This window comes from Scomber japonicus, chromosome 5 (genome assembly GCF_027409825.1).
Source record: "Scomber japonicus isolate fScoJap1 chromosome 5, fScoJap1.pri, whole genome shotgun sequence".
Lineage (NCBI taxonomy): Eukaryota > Metazoa > Chordata > Actinopteri > Scombriformes > Scombridae > Scomber > Scomber japonicus.
Window position 1 is genome coordinate 33,153,527 of NC_070582.1, and position 27,835 is coordinate 33,181,361.

Genomic DNA, 27,835 nt, shown 5'->3' on the forward strand with positions numbered 1-27,835 from the left:
GCCGCCATCTTGAAAAGTGCCCTCCGATGATATACCTTTTCGCGCCTGTCAGAATCAGTTTTAAACGCTTTATTTTCCTCGCCGGAATTTTGTGTTATCTCTGTATTGGGTTTTGTAAAGCTCGGGGCTAATGGCAAGATAAGCTACATGCTGGAGACTCGTCGTTTGCCGTTGTCTGTCGGTAGGTACACTTGGCTGGTGCTGAAGAGACGATTAGCCAGCAGTCTTTAGGTAGTCGGCTAACGTTAGCTGGCCAGCAAGAAGCATACATAGCCATCTTTAGCTGTCAGACACTTGGTGTGCCTCTTGCTAGTACGCGGCTAGGTTAACTGTAACATTACATATCAGTGTTTTTAGGTAACGTGAGATAAAACACTATTTATTCCGCCAACTTCTTAGCCAATTACCGTTAGCTTCATAGCTCACTGCTGCCGGTTAACTTGACGTAGCAGCCTTAACTTCACAGCTAACGTTAACGTTAGTTTGATCCTGATTTTAGGTGGCCAGGTTACCTAACAATAGCTACTGATAGTTAGTGACGTTAGCCGGTCTGCCTGAGCCGGTGTGTTTCTGTTACGTTAGTGCCAGTCTGTTTTGGGCCCTGATATGTAACTTAAGTGGGTATTTGACGTTACTGCAAACGTAGAATTTCAATATCTTAACGAAAGTAACGGTAATATGTGTTACCTGATGTAAATGTGGTAAGAAGTTGTATAATCAGATGTTTTATTTGTGGCGTTTCAATCTCTGTTTAGCTTAAGTTAAATCTTTTATGAACGTTTTGCGGTTTAACTAACTGCAGCTGTGTAAGAGGGCCATCAATGTTTCTCCACGGACGTTGACTGCATGCTATTATTAGATAGCATTATACACATTATAAGAAACGCTAATGGGTTTAATTTGCGGTTACTACTTCAATCTAAGATCAACTGTGTTTTCAGTTGGCCCATTCAGTTGGTTCAGATGTGTCAAATAGAAATGAATGAATTGTGACATTACAGCTAATGTAATTGTAAGTGTTTAGGCTGAAGAAAATTTGGTTTGAGGTAAACGCTCTTGTCTTTTCATTAGTGAATGTTGGAAACACCAGTCATATTTACCTGAACAGTTAGGATCTTGTGACAGTGGCTGGTGTACTGTACTGTCCAATCACACACTGTAAAACGTTGTTTTCGTGCTGTTAGGCGTGCTAGCTTACCCAGTGCGTTTTATGGTTTTTGGCCTGTGAAACATGTCTTAGTGTTTTCTTTGTTTGTTGCTGTATTAAGGTGTCAGTATAATAGAATAATATGTTTAATTCCTTGTTTTGGAGCCTTGCACGTTTGTGTGTTTTATGGTGGTCATTAGTTAGCCTGCTGTTGTTGAGTTAATACAACAAATAACCGAAAGAAACTGAAGCGTAAACAACACAAATGAACTTTGTATGATGGTTTTATGGCTGCATTTTAGTGTTGGGGAAGTTCTGCACCTATTTTATTTATTGAACATTACAGCACACAACACTACAGCCTTTTGGTGCCATCTTGTTTTACTTCAGTCTATGTTGTTATGGGGTTTATACAACAGTGCTCACCTTCTCTCTGTCCATAGGAAACCAGTGTTTACTGTAGAACAGCTTTACACACATTGTAACAACCTTGTTAGTATAAAACTTGTGTTTACTTGCAGCTGGTTCTATTCCATGTATCATATATGCAAACTAAACCAGGACACTGAATGTATAAAGCTACAGACTGAAGAGATTTCTTTGCTAATTTTATTGGCACATTGAGCCATTAGACTCATTAGTGAGATCACAACATTTTCCTAGCACAGTGGATGTTTTGAATTTAACAAAAAAGCAATAAGATGTAAAAACTGAACAGTATTTCCTTGTCATCTTTGTTGTTATCCTGCAGCATCACATTCTCTGTCCTGTCTCATTTACAGATCCTGGTCGAGTAAACACAGACTATAAATCAGGTTTCTCTAGTAGTAGTCTTGCAGCGTTAACTAGGATTCACTTAATCCTTTACCCTGATTGAAAAAAATCCATGCAGAGTAGCCCGCAACACTCAGCGGCTTTGACTTTTGTTGCTGTTTGCGGCTGGAAAAAATAGTTATAATGTATGGCTACTTCCACACCAATATGTTTCTTTTAAAACATGTATCGTCTGCTGTGTTTACACCTACAGTACACACTACTCCGCTGTTTTCAAACATCTAAAATGGAGACTTCTAAAAATGCAGCTAACACTGCAGGGTTGCGTTTTAGTGCGCCAGAAACAGTAACCTCCTGATTGTGTCATATCAGTCATGATGACGTGTCCTTCCTGATTGGTTGCACCCCTATCACATGGTGATGTTTTCTGCTGCCATGGCTACATTATACTCAGTTTTACTCTTCACCGTCGCTGTTCTTCCTCCGTAGTATTTTCTGAAACTAAGCAAACAATCACAAAGTAGACAATCTGCTTCCTGTTTACAGCGGCTCGTGCATGCCCAGTGTACGTGAACGGTCATGTGTCGTGTCAGTGTGGATGCAGATTATTTCAAAGATGGTGTTAACCAGGACATCATTCACAATGTTTTGTGAGTCCTGTTATCAGTGTCCAATTTTTTAAAGTTGTTTTTCCCCGCTGTAATACAGCTGACAGAGTGCACCCCTACCTGTAAAGTCATTTGAACATGTTTGACAGCTCAGTAGCTCTGTATTATGAAAGTGGATCCTGCATCTTCTTTCATTAGTTTCCTATGATACTTTGTACAGTGTGTTGTATATTATACCCATATAGAAGCATATATGGTACTGAACCAGAATAGACTCAGCAGCCAGACATTTCTCTGTTCTCAGTTTAAGAGCCACTCAGATCTACACTAAAATGAGAATATCTGGACCACCTTACAGGTCAGTCCACCTTAAGTGAGCACACTCAGTTTAGGCTAACCCATTTGTTGCTAACTGAACTCTTCCAGCAGTTGTGGAAACAACAGAAGAGAAAGCTGCAGCAGTTCTGAACTGACACACTGTAGTCAGCACTGACACTTTAACCACACACACACTACACACACTACACACAGCCCTAGTCCTTAACACAGCTACACTACTCTTATAACACTAACTTACATGTGGTAGTGCAGGGTGTAAGGTCAGGTCTCAGGTCATCTACATATCCAATAAACATTCATTAAACAAGCTAAGGAATACAATGATGTTGTTATAGTGCAAGTTTTAATTTATTTTAGTATTTACTGATTGCAGCTTGTTGAACACTTAACCCATTTGACACAGTATGCAGAAGAAATGCGACACCTCAGTTATAAGTTGGTGTAAATGAAACTCAGACATCACACACATACTGCTAGAATCATCTTCACTCTTTGCAGTCATGGCAGTGTCTCTGTGTCCATCCAGGACAAATGCACATAAGTGAGCTACGAGATCATCAGAAGACTCTTATAACTCTAGATCCTCAAAATAATCAGCATTAGATTTTTATGCAATCTAGTGATTGTCATCTGTATCCGTGGTTACAGAGGACTCAGAAACTTTTCATGGGGTCAAATTCATTAATATGTACAGACGCTTAATAACATAAAAAATTACATTGGCTTACATAAGCGCTCACAAGCTGATCCCAAATGTCTTGACTTGTGCTTTTTTTTAAAAAAAAGTTTTTTTATTTCCAGTCTGTATATACAAATTCATTTTTTATACATCCATAAACATACAAAAAGAGACAGATACTTAAATAGTGCAGCTCAAAACAACAATAACTCAAGCCAAAGGTTTTAATTTTTTTTTTATTGCAGTCCAGGAAAGGAAAGGTTGCAGTTTAATCTGACAGGGTAACTTCAAACAACCGGAACAAAACAGTCAAAACAATTAAAAACAAAACATAAAATGGAAGTAAACAATACAAATGAGTAAGGACTTACATATCCTGTACCCTTTCCTTCCATCCATGTTATATTTGTTTAATATGGTATTTTTAACATTTGTTTAAACTTACTAAATGTTGCATGTTTTCAGTTCCTTACTCTTAATTGTTCCATAAATGATCTTGAACTCATTGAACTGTATAACAATGATAATTAACATTAATCCTCTTTCATTGTTTTGAAATGAAAGTCATGTTGACTTGGGAGGAATTTTGGATGCTTTCAGATACTAATTACTTTTTAACTTTGTGTGACTTCATCACACTTGCAGACTTAATGAGTTTGTTTGTCCAAACCTCTCTGCACACTTCAAAGAATCCACCTGGGCTACAGACAGGAAAATGAGCCATAATCCATAGTTAGATAATAGAATGTGAAGATAATATTACAAGTGAAGACCCTGCAAATGTCCTTTTTTTTATAAATAGTTAAAAACCAATTCCCAGAGAACCATTGAGAAATATAGTATAGATGAGTTACAGATGATGAGAGATGAAAAACATGAGGTAGTCAGTCCCGTCAATGTGAGTTGAGTTGATGGTAGAAAAACACGTATAACAAAAGCATTCACATTTGGATTCAGCCACCATCACCGTGGCAACATTTACTTCCTGTGTATATCACCCAAAGCACGATGGGAACTCTGAAAACGAATACTAGTGATTTTTTTTTTTTTAACAGCTTTAGCACTGCAGAAAAAATGCCACAGAACAGTAGTTACACTTACATGTTAATGAAAATAATTATGGTAGCAAATGTAAATAAATGAAGTGAAATCCAAGAAAAAACAGCTGAGGATTAAAGGAATAATCCAAAGTTTTACAATCTTATCTGTATGACCCAAACCTTTTAGTTGTGACGCAGCAGGTCTGTGACTACTGAATGCTGTGTTGCTGCTAATGCGCACTGCTTAGCACAATTAAGAAGGGATTTTCATAGTTTCACCTGATGCGTCCCAGTGTTATTTAGGCAGTCATAAACTGGCTGTTGTTAACCATCATAGAGTGATTAATGTTGTAGTAATGAGCAGCACTGGGTATTATAGGCATTACTGTCTTTGTTTTGCAAATAAAGTTGCATGTGAACAATTTCTGCCTAATTACAGATAATATTGAAAATTGCTCCAACATTCCTTTTTAACATGTTTCCATCTGTTCCTCACAGGTGTGTGCTGTTGAACTGCTGTATGTGTGCCGTTTGTCAGTCTGTCCATCACCGCTGTCTGCCTGCCTGTCCGTCCGGCTAGCCTGGAATGGGCCACAACTCCCAAAGACTAGAACACACCTCTTTCTAACCTGAGCTCCGCCACCTGGACTCCAACAAACACACAGGTAAGTGAAAGTCAGCCTCTCTAGTCAGCTACTATGCTCTGTTCTAGGCTCAATTTTAAGAAGGCTGATCCTAAGTGAGGTTTTTGGACATATAGAAATGGCTAAAAATATTAAATGGCAACTGAAAATAGGATACCAGTACATTAGTTTTAATTTGCCATACAATATAAAGCTTTCATATACCAGCATACCGCTGTATTGCTGAAACAGTGGCTGTCAACATGGCAGTAAAATGAGGAGCTGTATGGTCACGACTAGCTGTGTGGAGTATATACAGAGAGTCCTATCAACTGCATAACCTTAATTACCCACAACTAACTCTGTGGCACACAATTTGTGACACATAAACACTAATAATTATATATTTACTAAATAATACAGATGAACGGCATGCTGGGTACAGCTTGCTGGCTAGTCGGGCACAGATTTAGAGTGAGATCTGGGAAACAAAGCCTCCAGTATAATTTGATAATTGGCAACGTCCGTCAGCTTAAGAAATAAATGATGATCATATATATATGCTTCAAAAGTTTGAGTCTGAACCAAAGTGAACACAGGAACTTGCCCCTGTATCAGCATTATGGTTAACTACATAGAGATCTACATCTTGGGCAGTTTGCATGTTAGTTTGTTTATATCAGATGCTGTGGATAACTCGGCATCAGTTGGTTCTTGTCTTCCAAATAGCAAGGATAAAATATAGGGCTAGGTATGGATACTCGATACCTTTTTTAAGGTATCGACAGAAATAAATCAATATCAAGGAGTATCAAGACTTCTCCAGTCAAACAGAATCCATCCCTTTTGCACCCAGAGCTAGAAAATATGACTATTTGTATGGACAGCAGCTATAACCTGTCTGTTTTGGTGAAGTTGTGGTGATTTTGAGTTAGCACGCTTAGCAGTTCAAGCCAAGATGTCACCTAAACGCTCTAAAGTGTGACTACACTACACGTCTGTTACACCAGATAAGAGACAGAACACTAAATGTGGAATGGGTGGAAGCTCTCAGTATCACTTTGAGAGCACTTGGATTAGTATTGGTAGTACTGGTCATTTTTTAAATGATACCCAGCTCTAATAAAATGACACAATAAACACTGTGTAGCTTTCATGGATTGCCACTGGATAAAGGAGGTGCACTAACTGTCCTCCCACAGTTAGGTGTTGTAATCACCATTGTTCATAGCGTTTCTAGCTGAGTGTTAGGTTCAGCCAGCTTCACTCTTTTCATCCAGTTGATTCTGTGGAGGTGAAACAGTTTCCAGGACGACAGTGTTGATAAACGCTGTAAATCCATTTGTAGTATTTACACAGCAGCGATTACTCTCATCCACGGACACTTCCAGATTTTTTCCGAGTCTGGCAGCAACAGGCCCCCCCCCCACACACACCTCTCCTCAGGAGAGCAGTGAGTGCAGGAACAGCAGAGGTAGCGGTTCATGATGGTCCTGTTGCTCTTCTACCTCCATTCTTCATTTGTTTAAACTCCAGCTCAGATAAATCAGCTCAGCCGTTCAAAGTAAAATGACTCACCATCATGCTGATAATAATTTACTCTTTTTTTCTTTTTTAGCTTCCTCACAGTGTAATTGTACTAAAAAGTCAGCCTCATTGATGTAAACATGTGGATTTCAGTTACTGGCAAACTGCTCTGGATATACAGTAGCTATAATGTACCACCATAAACCTCTTTAAAGGCCCCCCCCCCCCCCCGCCCCCCCAAAAAAAGAGCGGTATCTTCTGAATCTTAAAATATACTATGATAATCATTTTTGCTCACACTGCCCAGCTTTACTAAATGCTGTTTTCTCTCTCTGTGATCTCTTTAGAGCCAACATGTTTTGGAAATTTGACCTCCACACCACGTCCCACATCGACACGCTGCTAGAGAAGGAGGATGTGACGCTGACGGAGGTCATGGACGAAGACGACGTCCTGCAGGAGTGCAAGGCCCAGAACCACAAACTGGTGGACTTCCTGCTGAGACCACAGTGCATGGAGGACCTGGTCACCTTCATCACACAGGAACCCTGCACTGATGTTGAGGAGAAGGTTAAATACAAGTAAGAGAGAGAGCCGTGCACAGGATGAAACTAAGGAGATCTGCTTTATATCTGTAAATATAATCACTTTCCATGGGATTGTCATTTTTTAATGTAAAAACTCAAACATACAATATAATTAGAAATTCACAATACATTAGATTACAAATTTGTACCGTTGTCGACTTATTTTTTGATCAGATATGTGGTTAGATTTTCCTTTTTTTTCTTTTCTTTTTTTTAAAAATTTAGACAAACTTGTCTTGCAGCTTCTTGTGCTGAAGTATTAACGTCACAACTTTTAATGAGGAACAGCTTTTGTAGAAAAATATGCTTACTTAAAAGTGAGCTGTTGGGGGGGGAAATACTGCAATTCATAACAGCAGTAAGTATAGAATACTTTCAAACAATATCCAGCTCTATTACAGACTGATGTTTTGGTCTCTCTGTTGCTCAGCCAGATGTGAATAAATTATAAACCTGCAGGGTATTTGTAGCCGTCATTTGTTTTACCACAAAAAGCTTGAAGAAGGAAGTGTTGAATCTTATTGAGAATCCAAAACCGATCACATCATCGTCTTTTAACTTGACATGTAACATTAGAGTCAGACTTCCTCCTTCATAACATCTTGCATCTATCAGCATTTTGTTACAGTAGTGACTATTTATATTTTGCCTCTTGCGTCATGATAAATCTACAGTATATAATGGCAGCTTATTCAGTGTAAACATGGTGTCACAGTACTGGAAACACGAGCAAACCTCTGTTGTTGTTTTTTTAACTCCCAGGTATCCCAACATATCCTGTGAGCTGCTTACATCAGATGTGGGTCAGATCAACGACAGACTGGGAGAGGACGAGAAACTGCTGATGAAACTTTACAGCTTCCTCCAGAACGAGCCGCCTCTCAACCCGCTCCTGGCCAGCTTCTTCTCCAAGGTCCTGTCCATCCTCATTGGACGCAAGCCTGAACAGGTGAGCCTAGAAACAAACGCAGCCTTTAAAACCAGGAAAACACTTGCATCACAATATCCAAAACCTAAGGTGATATCTAGTCTCAGATCTTGATGTAATTGATATTTAATTGGCAGTAATCAGGTCAAGTGCTCTGTAACAGAATATTGTAGACCTGTAGTAAACTGATATCAATGCTTTGTCTGTCTGTGTTTTATAGATAGTGGACTTTCTGCGGAAGCGCGAGGATTTCGTCGACTTGATGATCAAACACATCGGGACGTCGGCCATCATGGACCTGCTGCTCAGAATGCTCACCTGCATCGAACCACAACAGCTACGACAGGATGTACTCAACGTGAGTAGTGGGACAAACATCAGCTCTCCCCATCTGTTCACTGTCTGTTCAGGTAGTTTAAGCTGGACCATCACAACCCACAAGACTAACAATACAACTCCCATTTAGCTCATTGTGATTATTGCGTTGCTCAAATGCCAAAGCTTCTCTGATTGGATGAGCCCATCAAGTGGCATGATGTCACCAGTCTTTGCCTTTTTATTTTAAACTGGAAAAACTCTTCTGCACTTAGTTCCAGCTCGGTTAGTCAAAGCTGAGGTTGCATAATTTAGGCTGGTTTTGCAAGCCTAGCATCATGGTACAGTGCAACATGGGTATGTACTCTGACACTTTCTGTTTGCATGCGTGCAAGGTTACAATATGCATCTGTGGAGTATTTCATAATTGAATTCTTCAGGATGAATTTGGACAGAAGAGGACTAGAAGCTACATTTTCTCCATGAATGACTTTTTTTTGTTGTTTTGTTTGTAAAGCTACTGGAAACTCCAAATGGTCTCGGTTAGTGTTAGACACAAACAGACTTTCTCCTTTCGGTTACATGGTTTCACATGGAGAGGCTGCTTGGTTTCCTCTCAGGTACCTCCAGCACAGTTGTTCCATAGCAACCTCTAGTTTTTTAATACATTCTCCCCACTGAAGATGATACTGAATCTGTATATGTGTAAAATAATGTTTGATATAATAATTTACTTAGAATACTGTTTAAAAGGTCCTGTTCACTTGGTTTCCCTCATAATATTTAGTACTCTGTTGACCATCTGTGTTTCCTTTCAGTGGCTGAATGAAGAGAAGGTGATTCAGAGACTTGTGGACATGGTACAACCTTCTCAAGATGAGGATGTAAGTGCCACACCTGCATGCTCTGGATGAACCAACTTTTTTTTCCTGCTTGTTTTCAAGCTTTGGCTGCATGCATATACAATTAGAAATAATTGTTTGATCATTTGCATGTCCAGTTCTGAGTAGTGCATGTGCGTCACTGAACTGCAGCGGCTTGCACGCTCACAGCATTCACACAGACAGACAGCAGGTGGAGGCTACTTCTGATTCAGTCATATATACTCCTCACACAGGATGAGTTTATTTAGTTTTTCTGCCAGTTAAACTCTGGATGTCACTACTACAAATGAGGAAAATCCCTCTAGATGACACACAGTTCCACAAACCAGATAAACACTCTGACAAACTAAATGTTTGTAGGGAAACTGTCTACAAATAAAGTAATAACATCAAAACTTAAAACAGCAGGCAGGACTCTCAGTTTGAACTACTATCACTGCAAATGAACAAGAGTTGAGAAAATAAGCTCCATGTATTTTATTCCATGTATGTGACATATTCCACTGATACAGACATTAAAACTATAGTGAAAGATGTGATGTTTCTGGTATGTTAATATGGCCACTAGCAGATCATTACCTCTGTATTTTTGCTGAGAACAGCGCGTCATGTGGGCGGAAAAATAGGCGAGAGGTTGAATGTGTAGATTGATGCAGGCTGTGTAGCTGCTCTAACCTGTTAATATGAGCGGTGCTATGATACACACACTGCTCACACACGCAATGTGGAGCACTTCACCCAAATGAAAAAAATGTTGATAGCCCTGCAGATAGATTTTAAATGTTTTCAGGGCCAATCTAATTCATCATTTTGGTTATGGGAAATCCAAATATCTTACATACTAAATTTGATATTTCCTCAACAGCAATGTGTCTTTCTAGAAACAGTGTTGTGGTTAAGCTGGAAAGTCACCAGACGTGGGTGTTTACAGTCTGCATAGTTTTTTACCCTGGTAGAAGATGGTTTGTAATAAAAACAGTTAATAGTTTCCACAAAGACTGGTTGCTGTTAAGGTTCTACATTATGTGAGCACCGCAAACAAATTCCATTCACCACTGGATTGAGGTGGTGGTACAAATCTCATAATCTTGGCAAAGAAAAAAGCCAAACTATCTGCATGGCGACATGCCACCAGTGGTAAGTAGAAAGAAGCTTTTTGTGATTAGGGAGGAGTGAGTAGAACACTGCTTGTTTGTATTCTTATTCTTGATGAAAATATAAGTTATTGGCTGTGTAGACATCCTGCATTCTTCCCACTTCCTTGTGTCCTTTCCTTATCTCTCAATTTGGTTCACCTTTCCTAACAGAGACACTCCAATGCCTCCCAGTCGCTGTGTGAGATCATCAGACTGAGCAGAGACCAGATGTTCCAGGTCCAGGGTTGCTCAGAGCCCGACCCACTACTGTCCACACTTGAAAAGTATGTATTCATTGATGCTCATTGTTTCCACAAGTAAAGGCAACGTTTCTTCTATAATTGTGCAATGAATTCATTCACAAATCAATAATCATTGGGAGCCTCTGTGTGGCAGTCTTCTGAAACACGAGTCAACCTATGTGTCGTTGCCTGGGAAACTCTTGAAATGATTTTAGTGCCTTTTTTAAAATGACTGCAGAGTGAGAGAGTTTGGGATGAAGGTTATCTAACATGAGCATGGCACCGCCTGAAAAGAGAAAAAACTAATGCTTATTAAATATTACTTACCTACAACAGTGATATTCAGTTTTACAGCTTTTATTTACTTGCCAATTTATTATATATTATATTTTACTTTTCATTTTTTGCATTGTTGGAATCAAACTGTGCCCTACTGATGAGGGAAGTGACTCTGTCTGTCCTCCTCAGGCAAGAGACAGTGGAGCAGCTGCTGTCTAATATCTTCGACAAGGACAAGAATGATTCTGCAATTGTCAGTGTTATCCAGATCCTCCTCACATTGTTTGAGACAAGGAGACCAGCGTAAGTATTACTGGCCCTGCCGTTCTTTATAATTTAATTTGATAGTGCATGTACAGTAGATGGAGAGATGGTTGGAGGATGTGAAATGAGGGCAAATTCAGCATAAAAAAGTTTCTATTTGAGACATTTTGTGTGGGTTTTTGTATATACATTAGTTGTTAGTAAGTATAGTGTTTTGATTTATTACAGTTTGTCCATCATTACTATTAGCTATGATAACTTAACACTCACTAAAGTCATTTCTGAGGTCTGTAAATTCAGCAGCATCACTATAACAACCACTTTATCTGGAGGTAAAGCTCAATGTGAACACACACTGGTAGCATAATACAACCAGTGTTAAACTAAAGTACACCTATCTGTGGCACAGTGTGCCTAAAACTGATACTTGTTACCATCTGTCATTATCAATGAGTGGAGGGTAAAAACTGTACATACATGGTTCAATATCTGCCTCCTGTCTGAAAGATGAACAGCTTATTATGTTGACTTTCTGTGTTGTAGGTTTGAGGGTCATATGGAGTGTCCCCCTGGGATGTCCCACCCGTCATTCTCAGTCAACCACAGCATCTTGGAGGCTGTAAGACCCCGACTCAAAGACTTCCACCAGCTGCTACTGGAACCCCCAAAGGTAAAAAAACACAGGGACAGCTGTGAGCATATTCAAATCAAATGTCTTGTAGATTGAAGTTATGAGGTTGCAGGCTGCAGCTGCTTAATTCTTTTAGTCCAAACTATTTTCAGCTTTTTCTCAGCTGCTTTCAGTTTAGTTGGAATTAGTGTATTTTATCAAACACTTGTAAACATGAGTGTTGTTCTTGATGCTGTAAAAGTTTTGTTAAAACGAAGCTGACAGATGGTCCAGCCACAGAATGACTGTGTGACAGAGGGTCTTCTACCATGTATTGTGTGGTTGCGTTTGCACTGAGCTGTGTTTATTCCTCACGACCAGAAGAATGTGATGAAGACGACGTGGGGGGTGCTGGACCCTCCTGTGGGCAACACCAGGCTCAATGTGGTCAGACTGGTGGCCAGTCTGTTGCAGAGCAACACACACAGCATCAACACGGAGCTCATTAACCTCAACACACTGGGAGTCATACTAGTGAGTACACCACTTCTCTCAGTCACAAAACATGAAGTTTCCAGTTTTGGATTGAAGCAACTATCTGTATTGTGTATTTGTTTTGGGCCGTTTTCACAAATATTTTAGTTTTTTGGCATTGCACCATGTAACTTACTATATGATTATATTCCCTATTAAGCAGTTATGTAGTAGTGGCTCTTCGTCTTTTCTGTCTCTTAGTTGAACTTTCTGTCATGTATGTATTGGGGTCGATTTACAATTTCAGTTGATTCTTGCTTGGCTGCAAAATACAGGATTCCAAAATAATTTAAAGACAGCTGAGCAAGAACAGTAAAACGAAATAAAAGCTGCACCACCTGCAAAGCTATCATCATTACACATAACATCCAAGTTATTTAGCTGTGGACCAGATGCTTCAACTACACAGCATGACTCCTGCGTGTCAGAGAGAGAGCAGAGAGGCCAGACACAAGTCAAGAGAAAAGTGCTCTAAAGAGAGAAATGTAGACAGTGAAAACAGAGCTTTTAATCAAGAATAGACACTGTGACCTCATGTCTAGACAGAAAGCGTAGCATCAGCAGTGCATTTAGCAGATCAGCAGCAAGGGAATACACGAGGCGTTCAGGTACACGGTTGAGTGTCGGTCACCTGCCTTTTTGGAAGAGAGCCTAAAACACAATGACTGTAGTTCCCTGCATAAAACAGAGCAAGTTCTTCAACGAGCAGTTGAAAACCAGTTTGTGTTACATCCTGCGACCGTGGGTGATTGTGAAGCTCCACTACGGACTTAAACATAAATCTTTGAGCAAACGCACTCAAATCTGAACCGAAGGCACAGAAAATAAGAACAATCTAAGAGCTCAATATGATCCATCCTCTTTATTTTATGGTGCACATTCTTTTATTTTGAAATGCATATCTTATTTTAGGACTTGAAGTGAGAAAAGAACATTTATGTAATGGAGTACTTATTATTTATATCATCTGTGTGTTTTGGTGGTCAAATGTCAAGATCACTGTTACCTCACAAAACATGTTTTTGGCCATAACTCAATCATTCATTTGCTAATTAATTATTAACTGAACCAGTTAGTTAGCAGTCTATTGAAAACAAAATGACCTGAAACGGACATCCCTAGTCTGGCCAGCCATGGATGTCAACTGCTAATTCATTACTGACATCTAGTAGATGCTACTGCTAGAAACAGCATGAGGCAACCACACCAGTTATCAGTATGATGGAACTCTGGACTCATCTGGATGTAAAAACAAAAGTAAACAAAGTAATAACCATGTCTGTTTCCAGCTTAAACTTTGACCTGCTGGTTATAAATCCACTCAGCTTTATAGAGCAATTATAACTAATGTTTTACAATGTAATTGCTATTGGTTTCCACGGGAAAGAGTTAAACAAAACAAACTAGAAAATAAGAACAAAACACCTAATTGAATATTAAAATAATTAAATCATGTTTTTTTTTCTTCTTCTTCACAGGACATGTATTTCAAATACATCTGGAACAACTTCCTCCACATTCAGGTGGAGATCTGCACAGCCATGATTCTGGCTATGCCCCCTGCCCCCACTGACATCCAACCAGAGACGGAGCAGGAACATGCAAGAGAGAGCATCCTCATCAAACATGTAAGATTAGAACTCTAGAGGAATAAAACATTTACAGCAAGTCTGTCATGTTTCCTTGATGTCATTGTTTAGATCTGGACAGCTGAACAGTGTGTAGTGTAGTGCTCAGGTTTATTTAAACAGACTCAAGTCTTTCAGTGACGTCTTTGTCTACACATAGTAGGCACACCAAATTAGCTTTTTATAATATTTCTTGTGTTTCTCTCCACCAGCTGTTTCAAAAGTGCCAGTTTATACAGAGAATTGTAGATGCCTGGAGCTCCAATGAGAAAGAACAGTGAGTATTATGAGACCATAAGTAACTCTGTCAGCATGTAGCAACTTTTTATTTTGTTGTCATTAGTGTAGATAAACAACAAACCAAACAGTCCTTTGCTCTTTTTTACTATGTAAGATGATCCTTGTCTTAATTGTATTGATTGATTGTTGTGTTTTAGGGCGGAAGGTGGTCGGCGACGAGGTTACATGGGTCACCTCACCAGAATAGCCAACTCTATAGTTCATAACTGTGACAAAGGCCCTAACGGACCGCAGATACAACAGCTCATCTCTGGTAACAGCTCTCCTTCCATCTATCAATCTAATCATCTTCATTTATTACATATATATTTATACTGTGCAAGTGCATGTGCTCCTTCTTCTTGTGTGCAATGATGTGATAACCAGTGTAGAACTATGGAAGTGGAAAACCGGAGTATCTCAGCCTTAAAATATTGACAAAGCTACAGGAAATGCTTCATGTTTGCATGCAGGGAAAATTAGTAGTTTTCACTCACCAGATATTGTGAGTTATTATTAGCAGATCAGTGGTCAATGTATTCGCAGCCACCGGCAAGTGGCTGCACTGTAGGCTTGAGGTGATGTCACCACTTGACACTCTGCTTTTGTTAATAGTCACAGTTGTCCTATATTCTGCTGATATGTTACATTTGTTACAGTAGGTTCTTTATTTTTAATATATTTTTCCAGTTCACACTTCTATATTTTTAGAGGCAAATCTGAGTGACATACTGGTCTTTTAATGTCAGACAGTTGACTCTAGATCTAACTGAAGCATCACTTCACTCTGGACTTAGCATGGATTTATTATTTGTCACAATAAGGAGATCCCACATAAACTCAAGAGCAGCATTCTTTAACAGTTGAGTCAAATGTACAGTATATGAAGATAGTTTAAATGGTGTGTGTGTGTGTCTGTGTGTGTGTCTGTGTGTGTGTCTGTGTGTGTGTCTGTGTGTGTGTCTGTGTGTGTGTCTGTGTGTGTGTCTGTGTGTGTGTCTGTGTGTGTGTCTGTGTGTGTGTGTGTGTGTGACAGAGCTTCCAGCGGAGGACAGAGAGAAATGGGAGGCCTTTATTTCTGGGCAGCTGGCTGACACAAACAAGAGAAACACTGTTGACCTGGTGAGTTAGCACAAGCACAGCTGGATTCATGCCATCCCATGTTGGATGTTCACTGTAATCCTCATGCATTTGTCTGTGACACAGTTTTCATTGCTATTACTCCTGTGGATTTGAAATCAAACAGTGATGAAGTTTTAAATGCTATGTTGCATTGTGGAAGTAAAACTACATCTAAATATACCTAGTTACTCCTGGACTCTACTTTATAATTTATAATAGCATAAGCAAACATGAAGGCAGATTTATTTAATTACACCATGACCAACTGTAAAGACACAGTTTGACTTGACGTCAAATAGCATCTCTGCCGCCCATCTCGCATATGAAATCAATCTTGTGGTTTCCTCTCTTTAGGTGAACACACACCACATCCACTCTTCAAGTGACGATGAGGTGGACTTTAAAGACAGCGGCTTTCACCAGGACTCCTCTCTACAACAAGTAAGATTTCAACACACAGCGCAGGCCCATAGACACATATAAAACAAATACCTTTTTTAAAAGAAGCTTTGTTGTGTAGCCATTGAAGCTTTTCTTAGAATATTGATAGAATGGAGGTTTTAATTAGTGAAAGGAGACCGTATAGTCTGAGGCGGAGAGCATCAAACCAGTTCAGTGTGCGACAGTGTACTATATAAAGCTGTAAGAGACAGGCCTATGTGAACCAGAATAAACAGTTCATTTGTACTAAAGCCTCAGAACTACATACATCATGTATGGTTAGACACTGAAGCCCCTGTCCATCATTAGTTTCACTTAATTGTGAAGCTGTTACAATGTTAAGAAGCTCAATTCTAGGTGATGGATGCATAACATTCATCCAGTCTACATACACTGACTTAATTGATCAAAAATCTAATTTCTGGGTGATGTATGCAATCACTGTTCAAAAGACTCTAGCATGAAGTCAGAGCAGCTGGCTGCAGTCAAAATTCAACAGTTAGATGTATTAAACCTCTGTTATTGTCGTCTATAGGCCCTTTTTATCATAAAACATCAAAATTCCCACTCAGGAAATGCATAGACTCTTAGATTATGTATGTGTGAAAAGGTTTTGTGACTATGGGTTCTGCAGTTAGACTCTACACAGACATCTCTCCACTATCTTTTGAATTAATTTACTTAACTACTAATGTGATAAAGGAAACTTGAAATAGATTTTTTTAACTAATGTCAAAGCATTTGGTGTCTGACTTTAAATGCATGTTTGTGGGGTTTTTTGTAGCTATTAACTTGTTTAGCAGTCATGTTATACATTCTTAGTTTTTTTTAGTTTTAGTTTTTTTTAAACCCAATATATCAATATATGGATTTGCTATTTTCTGTACTGCAAGTAAGCTTTGTGTAGAGCCAAGACTATATCATTATCGTTGGTCCTGGGCTTTGCCAGGCCTTTTCTGATTATCAGATGCAACAAATGACGTCCAATTTTATTGAGCAGTTCGGCTTCAATGATGAAGAGTTTGCTGATCAGGACGATGTTGTGGAGTGAGTACTCATCCTGCATGACTGGACTTGCTTTCTAAATACTACTGTGTAACACTTGAAGGGACAAGACATTAAAGACATGACAAAGCTGGAGGGTCGCTGTCTGATTGAACATTTGTAGATCATGGAAGGCATGCTTCAAGGCTGTGTCCTCAGCCCCATTCATATACCATGACATAACACAGATCATGTATTGTGTTTAATCTATACATTACAATCTGGATCTGGATGTCTGTGCAGCTAAATTAAGATACATCCAAAGTTGTTCTAAACAGCCCAGGCACCTATCATTACCAAGTAGGTTGCTACAGAAGATAATCAGTCACTTCTTCCAGGAAATGCCTGTTTTCCATTTTGATGTATCTAAGATCATACAGTGTGCCAATACAAACATGACTTAAAGAAGAGAAAGTGGATCCAGCTTTGGTGGTGTTGGTGTGTTGTCCCTGTTTTCATTCCTAAAGGGCTATCTGGATTTGGGGCTATAATCTACAAAGGTTGTGGGTTGTTAGAGATAGCTTGTAAATGATCAATGATTGAAAGTGTCTGCTTTAACCTTAGATGAGTTCAGCGGGTGAAGTAGAGCCTTACATAGATCTTGGTCTTAGCATTAAAGGATAGGGCTTAGATGTTTTTTAAGTCTATCTGAAGAAAATACTCCAATAGCATATGTGCATAGATGCTTGAAACCCGTCACAGCTCAGAAATAAGGTGTGACAAGAGCGGAAAAACAAAAAGTAAAAAAGGGCAAGAGTGAAAGAGCATTTCCAGTGACATGGCAACATGTTCTTGCTTTTTTTTAGTTGGCAGCTACCTTCAACCTACAACCGACTAATAAGCCAAAGAAGAAAATACTTGAGTCAGTAATGCAAATAGTCATGAGTTGCAGCCCTGCCCTGCTGTAAAAGATTAAGAACCAAATCTTAAGTCTTTGTTCTTTGTGTTGTTTTGGTTCATTGCTGCAGTTTAGTTCTGGCAACAAGCTGCTCAGGAAGAAAACACTGTCAGTGGAAACATATTCTCCAGTTTGAAAACACATGCCCATTTGATTTGTGTACTAAACACTGCTGAAGCTTCATAATATAGTTGCACACAGTGATGACTGTGGATCATATCACTCACTCTTTGCTGTGGAGTAGCCCCACTAAGGACAGGAGTGACTACAGCCACAGAAAACTCTTTCGTTGTACAGTATACATGCCATTTGAGTATTGCATTGAAGTAGACTTGAAAAACCAACCTATCTGGATAGGATAGGAAATGCAAATACTGCGTGACTCTTGGATGAAATAATCAATACACCAATACAAATGTTCAGAATGCATTCCTCAACCCTATTCATGTAAATGCCTATTACATCCTTAAAACCTACACACACATATGCTAACTGTGACATGCTTTCAGATACTCTGCTCACACATTCAGATTCCAGCTGAATCAAGTCTACAAAATTGCTCCAGTTCAACTTAACAGAATAGCAAAAGAGCATTTGGTTGCATGTAATGAGGCACAGTGCAACACAAACTACTGACATAGCCTAGCCTCTGCCCTGCACATTAAACACACTGCAGAATATTTAAGTCTAAAATAGTACAATGTATGACTGCAGAAGTGGTGCATCAGTATTAAACTCACTTGAAAAGATGTATTGATTGTTGAGATTTGGAGTGAGTAGGAACAGATGTATTGGTGTACCTGCCTGAGGTCTGTCTGGTGATCTTCCATCTGTGCATTCAAGACAGCTGGAGAAGGTCTGACCTAGTCTAGAGAAGTCAGCAGAGAGCTGAGTACATTTATCACATTATCCTTAAAAATCCATTCACTGTGTCTACTGGTCAGATACTTGTCAATGATCATGAATGCACACGTTGGAAAGTAAAGTGGGATTAGGTGAAGAGTATCTTTCAGTACAATAATAGTAACTGTTGTAAAAATGTTATAATGCAGTTGTTTGAGTTTTGGATTTTTCAGCTGGTGATTGTAGGGTTCATGTGTGGACAGGGAGTCTCACTCACTCGTTTCACTCTGGAAAGATCAAATGTCTCAACAGTGACATTTTACTACAAACACCTCCTTGCTTCTCCACTAAAGTCTGATAGTTGAATCAAAACCAGTTTCATCTTGAGCTGTTCTGTACAGAGACGGTTCAGGGTGTGTTTAGCCTCACTCAGACAGGAAGTATTCTAGCTCTACAAACCAAATACTAGTTCCTGCCTTCCTGTCCATCATTGAAATAACTGTGGTTATTCAGGTTTATATTAGTCTAGGTAGGCTGCAGCATGCTGCCTTATATGAAAATGATTGGAATGAAGAAAAAGAACAGTGGTTAGAGATGAGTTTGTAGATAACATCAGTGGAGAAGGTCTCAGAATCTGCTTTGTGTCCAGCATTAGAACATGTAGCAGGAGTTGTTGGAAAGTGTATTTTTGCACCTTTGATAGAGCCAGACATACAGTAAAGTCCTGGACCTATTAGTGCTGGAACCACAGCAGAGACCTGACACTGATAATAATCCTCTCTGGCTACAGTTAAGATGATGATGATTATTATTTATATACTATAATTAGAAATGTTGGGTACAAAATAGTTGGCTTGACTAAATAATGTTGACAGTAGCTATTTTGGCTTCACATTGTCTATGTATGATAAGAAGCCTTTATTCTGTCTGCTTTTGTTTGTGTGACCAGCTCACACAAACATGCATGTAAAAAGAAAACCTGTTATTTTTTTTCTTCTTTCTTGAGCACTACATAAATGTATCATGAAGCTTATCTTTCCTTGTGCTATTGGAACATGAAGTGCTCCAGCCTGTCTGTCTGTGTGCTGCCTTTTTTATATGTGGATGCCTAACGACCCTAACTAAACTAAACTCTGTTCTCTTTAACATTGCAGTATTCCCTTTGATAGAATATCAGACATCAATTTTTCTCTGAATACAAATGAAAGTGTAAGTACTTTGATTATTCATCTTGAATTCATACACAGTCAATGAACGACAGGAGAAAATCTCATTCTCATGGGAAAAAAAATAAAAATGTGTTTGATTTAATATGGCATGATTATTTCCTGTTATCAGTGTTAACATTAATTTAGAAGCAGATGCCACACACTGAGATAAAGCTGTAATGTAATACAGATGTGTAGAATATGAAGATGAATCTTGTCTATAACCTGTATTTGAACCCAAAGCTTGGAGTTGAAGCACACAAGGAATAATACATGTTAATGTCTGCTTCACGGCTGAGTGGCTTTTGTTCTCTAGGATCCAACTGTAGTCTGTATGTGAGTAGTGTACATATAAACAATGTTTAAGTTGTGTGTGTGTGTGTGTGTGTGTGTGTGTGTGTGTGTGTGTGTGTGTGTCCGTGTGTCTGTGTGTCCCCTCAGGCAAATATAGCTTTGTTTGAGGCACGCTGTAAGGAGAAGATCCAGCAGTTTGAAGATGCTGGTTCAGATGAGGAGGATATCTGGGATGAAAAAGATGTCACCTTCGCACCAGAGGCACAGAGACGCCCCAGGTCAGACAAACACACACGCACAATCAATGAAATACTGAATTGGCCTACAAGGCATGGTCAGTTGATAACCTTTTTCTTATTGGAAAGTCAGAGCTCAGATAAAAGCAGAGATGTCTTAATCACATTTTTGCTCCTGATTCTCATCAGTCTTTATATTGAGTTTGGGTCAACCAAATCTAATCCAATATTATTTTTAGTTTTTTTGCCTTCATAATACAACTGCACTGCACACTGAAAATACAGTAATATTACATTTATATACAGTAACATTAGTCATTGGACCAGCTGTGTTTCAAGTAAATACAACCTACATCTCTGCTTTTGTGTTTGTTTTTAATGGTTTCCTATAATAGTGTGTAAATTGTACTATTGTAGTATTTAGTTAGAGTCACACAGCTTCTCTTCATCTCCAGTGTTAATGAAATACATTTTATGCCAACCAAAAATATGAACCTACAATATGCTACTGGCTTCACAGAGGCCTGAAGTCTCAATCTGTCTCTCTTTGTAATTTCACATTAGATAAACTTCTGTTGTGCCTTGTTACACCTTCAAATCACCATTTTCTCTGTGTGCAACCAAACACTTGTGTGCTACATAATATAAGCAAGGGTATTTTTGTGTGTGTGTGTGTGTGTGTGTGTGTGTGTGTGTGTGTGTGTGTAGGATTCAGGGTTTTTTTTGTGTGCAATATTATTATTATTGTATTTTTCTTGTATTCTTTTGGTTTGTCCAGTAAAAAAAGAGATGACTGATAATGATTTTCATGATTTAGTTAGTTGATGAGTGTTTTGATTAATCAAAGTTACTGATTTGTTTATAAAATGACACTAAACTAAAAAAAATACATTTCCCATAAAAATGACCCAAATGTTTCCTCTTTACTCAATGTTGATGTTAATTAACACACTGGCTAACATTCAGTTAAGCAGTATGAGCGTGGGCTTTTCTCTGCTGTATAAAGAGAGGATGAACTCTGATGACTGTAAATAACACTGTGTGTGTGTGTGTGTGTGTGTGTGTGTGTGTGTGTGTGTGTGTGTGTGTGTCAGGAGTTCGGGCAGCACAGACAGTGAAGAGAGCACAGACTCTGAGGAGGAGGATGTGAAGAGAGATCCATTTGAAGCCCCCAACCCCAGCACCGATGACAGAATGGAGGTCGACACAGGTTGGTGTGATCAAGACTTCTACATATCCATCAAAGGACATGATGATGATGATGATGATGATGATGATGATGATAAGAATAATAGAGTAAGACCATCTTTGCCAGTTTGAATGTTTGGCTGGGCTTGATTTAGGATTAGAATTAGAAAACCATTCAGGATTTGGGCTCAGTTCAGACTTCATCAGAACTATGAGTCATTTCTGGGTGTTTGTGTACATTGCTAACTAGGTATCATCATTTTTCAGGGCCAGTGTGGACAGCCAACTTCGATGACATCCCCATGGACACAGGTACCTCCACAGCTCCAGCTTCAAGCCCCAGCAACCCTGCTCCCTCCTCTCCTCTGTCCCCCTCCGCCACCTCCACAGAAGCCCTGTCAGATTCATCATGGAGCTCCTCTCCTAATGCTGCCTCCAGCACTGAAACAACAGGCTGGGCTGATTTCTCCAACTTCACCCCCATCAGGTAGGATGCTGACTGATACTGCTCACTCACTCCTTGTCAGCAGCAGTGCATCGCTCGCTTTTACCTGTCATCCTCTTTCAATCGAATAGAGTGAGGTTTTAAATAGAGATTGTTCTTTTTCAGTCCCAAAGACCCTCTGAGGTGCAACTCTCCTGTTGCCATGGAAACCAGCATAGAGACAGGGGACCCGCTGGGGGTCAATGCACCCATGCAGCCTGAAGGTAAGAAGTGTACACATGCACATCCACGTAGACAGAGTGGTAGTTAAACACACACACACACACACACACACACACACACACACACACACAATCCAGGGGTCCCTCTAATAAAACTTCAGTATAAAATATAACACTTGCCAGTGTATTTGTGTTTACTCGCTTGTCTTTCAGTAGCAACATGTAAACAAGCCAAAATCACTACAAGTCGTTGTGGTTAAGTGTTGAAACAGCTTAAATTAGCTTGACCTTCATCCTCCTTTCTGTACTAACCCTTAGAATGTGACGGCTGGTTGGGAACCAGCGCGGCTTCACCCTCCTCCACCACCTCTAAGGATTGTGGGAGATCTAAAGCAGAGGAGGAAATGACCTGCAACGAGCAGCGTAGCATCACAGAGACGGTCATCAACGGCTCCATGAAAGAAACAGTCAGTCTCACTGTCGACGCCAAGACTGAGACCGCCGTCTTCAAAAGGTTTGCCAAACACGCGCACACACACGCACACACGCACACACACACACTCTCGAAACAACAACAACAAAAAAAGAAAGACATACTGAAGCTGGTGTTGGAAAAACCCAAAGAGGGGAGTGCTGGAAAGCTCTTATTGGGGTATTTTTACCAGAATGTGTCTCATTATTAGTGTGGTCACATCTGTTTGCTTATGAGTGACTTCACACTACACGCTTCTGTTTTAGCTGTGTTAAATTTAACTCAGAGATCTAACACAGGCCCCCGAGGTATTACAAATAAAAAGCTTTTGCTGGTCGGAGAGTGTTTAATTAGAATAGTTAATTTACATAATAAATGGTTAGTTAAAATTGCCAAATCACTAGATGAAGAGGAAGACGGTTCTGAGACATCTAAGGCTCCATTTCTACCAAATTACCAACAACTCTCTTTGCTCTGCCTCATTGGAATGAATCTCTGAGCTTATTGCACGCCTCTCTCTCTCATCTGTGCACTGGACTGAAACACCTGAACCTACAGACGGTCAAAGAAAATCTCAAGGCCAGGGAAATACCAAACAGTTAATGAATATAGGAGCCAGTACACTCTTTCACTGTCTGATAACACTTTGTAACACAATGTTTTCTGACTTCATATGAAAGGAAATATGCCCATTTGGAAATAGTTCAATTTCAAAATGTCACTATCCTGGTCATAAAAGCAAAGTTTGAAGGGAATAATAGGCATTTTCTCTACTTGTTAGGCATAACCAAAACGACAATATCACCTACTTCCTCCAGAACAAAAAACAAGTAAACATCTGTCATTTGTGGAGGTTATAACTCATATAAGTGGCAAATAAATGACAGCCAAGCCTATGTGAGGATAAAGGGCTCTTCTCTAATATTAGATTTAGGCTTTAAATTATATTTGACCATATTATGACTAATTCAAATGAATAGAAGCTAATGACACCCCCCCCCCCTTCACAAAGGCTATCCTGACTGAACAGCTCATTAAAAATGCCTGTCCTATGTCCCCCCCCCCCCCCCTCTCTCTGTTTGATGCTGCATTATACTGTCTGTCTGTCTGTCTTGAGTAAATAACAACTTGTCTAAATGAACTTGAGAGACACTTACAACCTGAGCTTCCCCTCCTCTCTCTCTTGCTGTGCGTTGTGGGTGTGGTCTTCTTCAGAGTGTTGAAATCTTATCGGTATGTACAGCCAATCAGAGATCAGCCTGCAGCCGTGATGTAGTCTTGTCACGTCAACCACCAACTTTTCTTTCCCAATTTTGATCTTCTTCTTCTTCTTCTTCTTCTTTGGTTTCAGCTCCTTTGTTTGTTTTATTTTCATTATCTCCATTCTGCATGTGTTTCTACCAAAGGTGTTGTCCAAATGCAGTTTATTAATGTACTTAAGTTTCTAGTGGTTTTATCTTAACAGGGCAAGCCTATTATAATATAGGCATTATTATTATTATTATTATTATTATTATTAGAAATGACACAACAGAAGTATAATTGCCTCAGAGTGGAGGCCAGCTTATGTTTTGTGAACAGCTGTATTACTATTCACTGTTACATCTGCATTTTGACTGGCTCTGTCCCTCAGCTGTTGTCTCCTTTTAGGATTGATTAAGGTTAAAATGCACAATGGAAGGTGTAACTGCTTAAGTCACAGTACTGGTCGTAGGCGTTTGCTCAGCTAGAACGAGCACAGCTGATTGAATTCATGCAGTTACACAACAGCCGAGCGTGCGTCTCCAGAGAGCAGCTGGAAACAAACCATGAAGATCTGCTCAGCTGATCAGCAGCTTGTGGCCACAATATACATTTTTTAAGATAAACCCAGTGTTTGCATAGTAGATAATATGACTAATGACAAACATTTACCTTCTATTTATAACAGTCCACTCATCACAGTTACTCACAACTATAGAAGACCTGTTATGGCTTAGATCAGGGGTGTCAAACAACAAAAAGCATTGCATAATAATAACCTACAAATAATACATATAACCTGTATATATGATAACTTTACTATAATAAACCATCTATTTACAATACAGAGGAACAGCCTGAGATGTTTTAAGAAACATTAGTGCAATTTCAACAATATTATGTGTCAGTTTTTACACATTTTGCACAATGAGAATATGAATCATTTAAATATGACTACAATATGTATTAATTGTTTTTCAGAGAATTGTATTGTGTTCAGGGTGGAGAAACCTCTCAATCAGCATTTTACATGAACTAAGCTCCTCACAGTTTAATTTGCTCCTCAAACCTGGACCACTCGGTGGACTGGTTCTGGTCCTCAGGCCGTATGTTTGACACTCCTGCCTTACATGATGATCAGAGCTAAGCTATTGTACTCTTAAAATAGAAAGATAGATGCTTTTCAGATGCTACTTATTCCAATCAAATCATAAAAAATGAATGTTCTGTATAGACAGGAAATTGCTGTGTCATTAAGTTTTATTGGATTGAGATGTAAGTTGCTTAGAGAAGCAGCAGCCCTATCATGCAGGAAGAAAAAAACAAACACAAAACCTATCAGTGTCCTTCTATTAAAGATTCAGTTCATGTAAATAAAGTGATGAACTCAGTAATGATGGAGTTATTATTCTGCCAGCACTGATAGAAAAACTATAAACTGATCCATTTTATCTGCCAGACTGTGGCTGAAATGAAATTGTGTGTGCTCAGTCTTGGAGTTAGTGTCACGTTTTATAATCCATTCTAAGACTTACTTTAGTCAGAGTATTGCAATGCTTGTCATTAATACTGTAATTACTGAAAAGTTGAATTTAAAGCATGCCAGGTTGTTTTGTGTCCTATCAGTGTAGCCCCTCAGGATCAGGATTATTTGGGTGTTTGTGGGTGTTTGCTTTGATTGAGGCCTCATCAAGATTATTGGTGGTTCGCTGAGACAAAGCGAGACTGACGGCTGGCACTATTCATTTTGGTCTAATCAGTGTTCTACTCAGTTTGTAGACTCGCCTGCTAATTTTCAGGCATTTGCAGCTTTTTTTGAAAGTAAACCAGAAACGTCACAGCTTAAACAAACCAAACCAGTTGACTTTCTCCATTTGCTGTACATTTTGATGCTTCTCCCAGTTAGCTCATTTCAACACCTCCATCCTTTGTTTTTACCGTGTGCTCTGTCAAGTCAGTTCAGCATGCATCACTGTTCACATCTCACTGTGTGTGTGTGTGTGTGTATGTAAAGTGGTTGGTATGAATCTCTTCATGTGATGTTAATGTATATTTGTGTCTGTGTGTTCCAGTGATGAAGAGAAGAACACCTCTTCAGACAAATACTCAGCAGGGGAGTGTCAGGATTCAGAGAGGACAGGAGTCAACAGCTCAGCCGCTGCCTGCTGTCCCAAAACAGGGTCAGACACACACACACACAACTTATCTAGTGTTCAACACAGCTTAATCGACATTTTGGAAAGTCTCAGAAGTCAGCCTGAGTTTCCAACAGGGAGACTCATATCCAGTTAAGCTCTGCTGACATCACAAATATTGTCATACCACCTGCTATGAGGACACTCCTTTCTCATGGTCAGACAGGTTGATTGGTTGGATTTGGTGTTTTGAGTGGCAGCAGCACAGTGATACCAACATGTTGAGTCACATGACATCCTGCTACCTGAAGTTTACCTTCCTTTATACTAACTGTTACATATTTACCCATATAAGAGCCACAACATACAAATCACATGTATCATTACAGTGTTCCAGTAGTATGGAGGCTGCAGTGTGCCTCTGGAATAATGATTGACTGGTATTGTTCTAAAAGGCCATTTAAAATAATATTAGTATTTAATGAGGCACTTTAACAAAGTAAAGGAAAGGGAAAAAATAATTGAAGTTGACAATTAATGCTATTTCATATTAAAATTGAAGATTAAAAATGGAAAAAAGCTTTTAAATTGACAATAGATTATTAACTTAACTGAAATAGCTCAACAATTGTTCAAGACAGTTGCACAAATATTTAGTGCTAATTACCAAATGTTAACATGGTCAACATTATGTGTGAGAAACATCAGCATGTTAATAGTCTTTGCAAGCATTTCAGCATGCTGACGTCAGCATTCAGCTCCAAACAGTATAGTCTCAGTACAGCTGCACAGAGCTGCTAACATGACTGCTGACTCTAATCCTGTTAGTATTCTGGTGTCACACTGCTCACACATCTGGAACACAATGAATGGACCTGGCACACATTTGCAATGTGCAAAATTTATTTGAATTCATTTAAACAAAGTGAATGAGCGAATAGAATTATTACCTGTCAATTACATTTAATTATTATTATTTAATTATATTAAATTTAATTATATTTATATTAATCATATAAAACTTATAGTGCATAATTTTAATGCAAATGTAATTAATTAGCTTTTTGATTATTGATTATTATCCACCAGTATACAAACTACAGCCAGCACCTGCAGCAGATGTTTGAATTGTAACATAGTGTGAGTGTTGTGTTAAGATGATTCTGATCTTGGTCGTCTTCATATCCGTGTGTCCTGTTAACAGTGAGAAGTGTCGGTCTACTGCGGAGCTTCCCAATGGTCCTCTAGAGGACATGTCAGCCATAGAGGAGGCCAAGTAAGTGTGACTGCACCTCACCATCATGTAAACCACTGCTGTATACTGAGCTCTTATTTTAGCACTCTGATGATGCATGTTTCTCTACTTTCTAATAGCTTTTGCTCTCCCTCCTTTTTAAATAATCCCCCTCTCCATCTTTACCCATCTCCTCCAGATTGGACCAGAGTGCGTCCTCAGAGCCAACCGTCAACGGGCCGGCGTGAAGGTCGCCTAGTGACAGCCAATGGCCAGCCTGTTCTGCCATGCAGGGCCCTCCTCCTGGCCATTCAGCGGAGGCCACTGCTCAGAGCTGTACCAATCACACGCCCCCACCAGGACCAGCAATACTCCCATCGGCTCATCAC

The 27,835-nt window shown here is 39.3% G+C and overlaps 1 protein-coding gene across 3 annotated transcripts; it reads left to right on the plus strand.

Moving 5' to 3' along the window:
* Positions 1-27,835, plus strand: ppp6r3 (protein phosphatase 6, regulatory subunit 3). Of its 3 annotated transcripts, none has more exons than XM_053318560.1 (25): positions 1-181; positions 5,086-5,252; positions 7,085-7,318; positions 8,087-8,273; positions 8,473-8,610; positions 9,386-9,451; positions 10,759-10,871; positions 11,298-11,411; positions 11,916-12,042; positions 12,364-12,516; positions 13,995-14,144; positions 14,357-14,421; positions 14,582-14,697; positions 15,460-15,545; positions 15,900-15,986; positions 16,987-17,033; positions 19,926-19,980; positions 20,421-20,551; positions 21,604-21,719; positions 21,965-22,184; positions 22,308-22,405; positions 22,682-22,877; positions 26,150-26,257; positions 27,417-27,488; positions 27,646-27,835. In XM_053318560.1, the coding sequence occupies exons 3-25, from the start codon at positions 7,092-7,094 to the stop codon at positions 27,692-27,694; spliced, it is 2,721 nt and encodes a 906-aa protein (XP_053174535.1). In that variant the 5' UTR covers positions 1-181; positions 5,086-5,252; positions 7,085-7,091; the 3' UTR covers positions 27,695-27,835. The 3 variants fall into 3 exon arrangements, with proteins under 3 accessions (XP_053174535.1, XP_053174534.1, XP_053174533.1); XM_053318559.1 differs by having other exon boundaries at positions 12,367-12,516; positions 16,936-17,033; XM_053318558.1 differs by having other exon boundaries at positions 7,087-7,318; positions 16,936-17,033.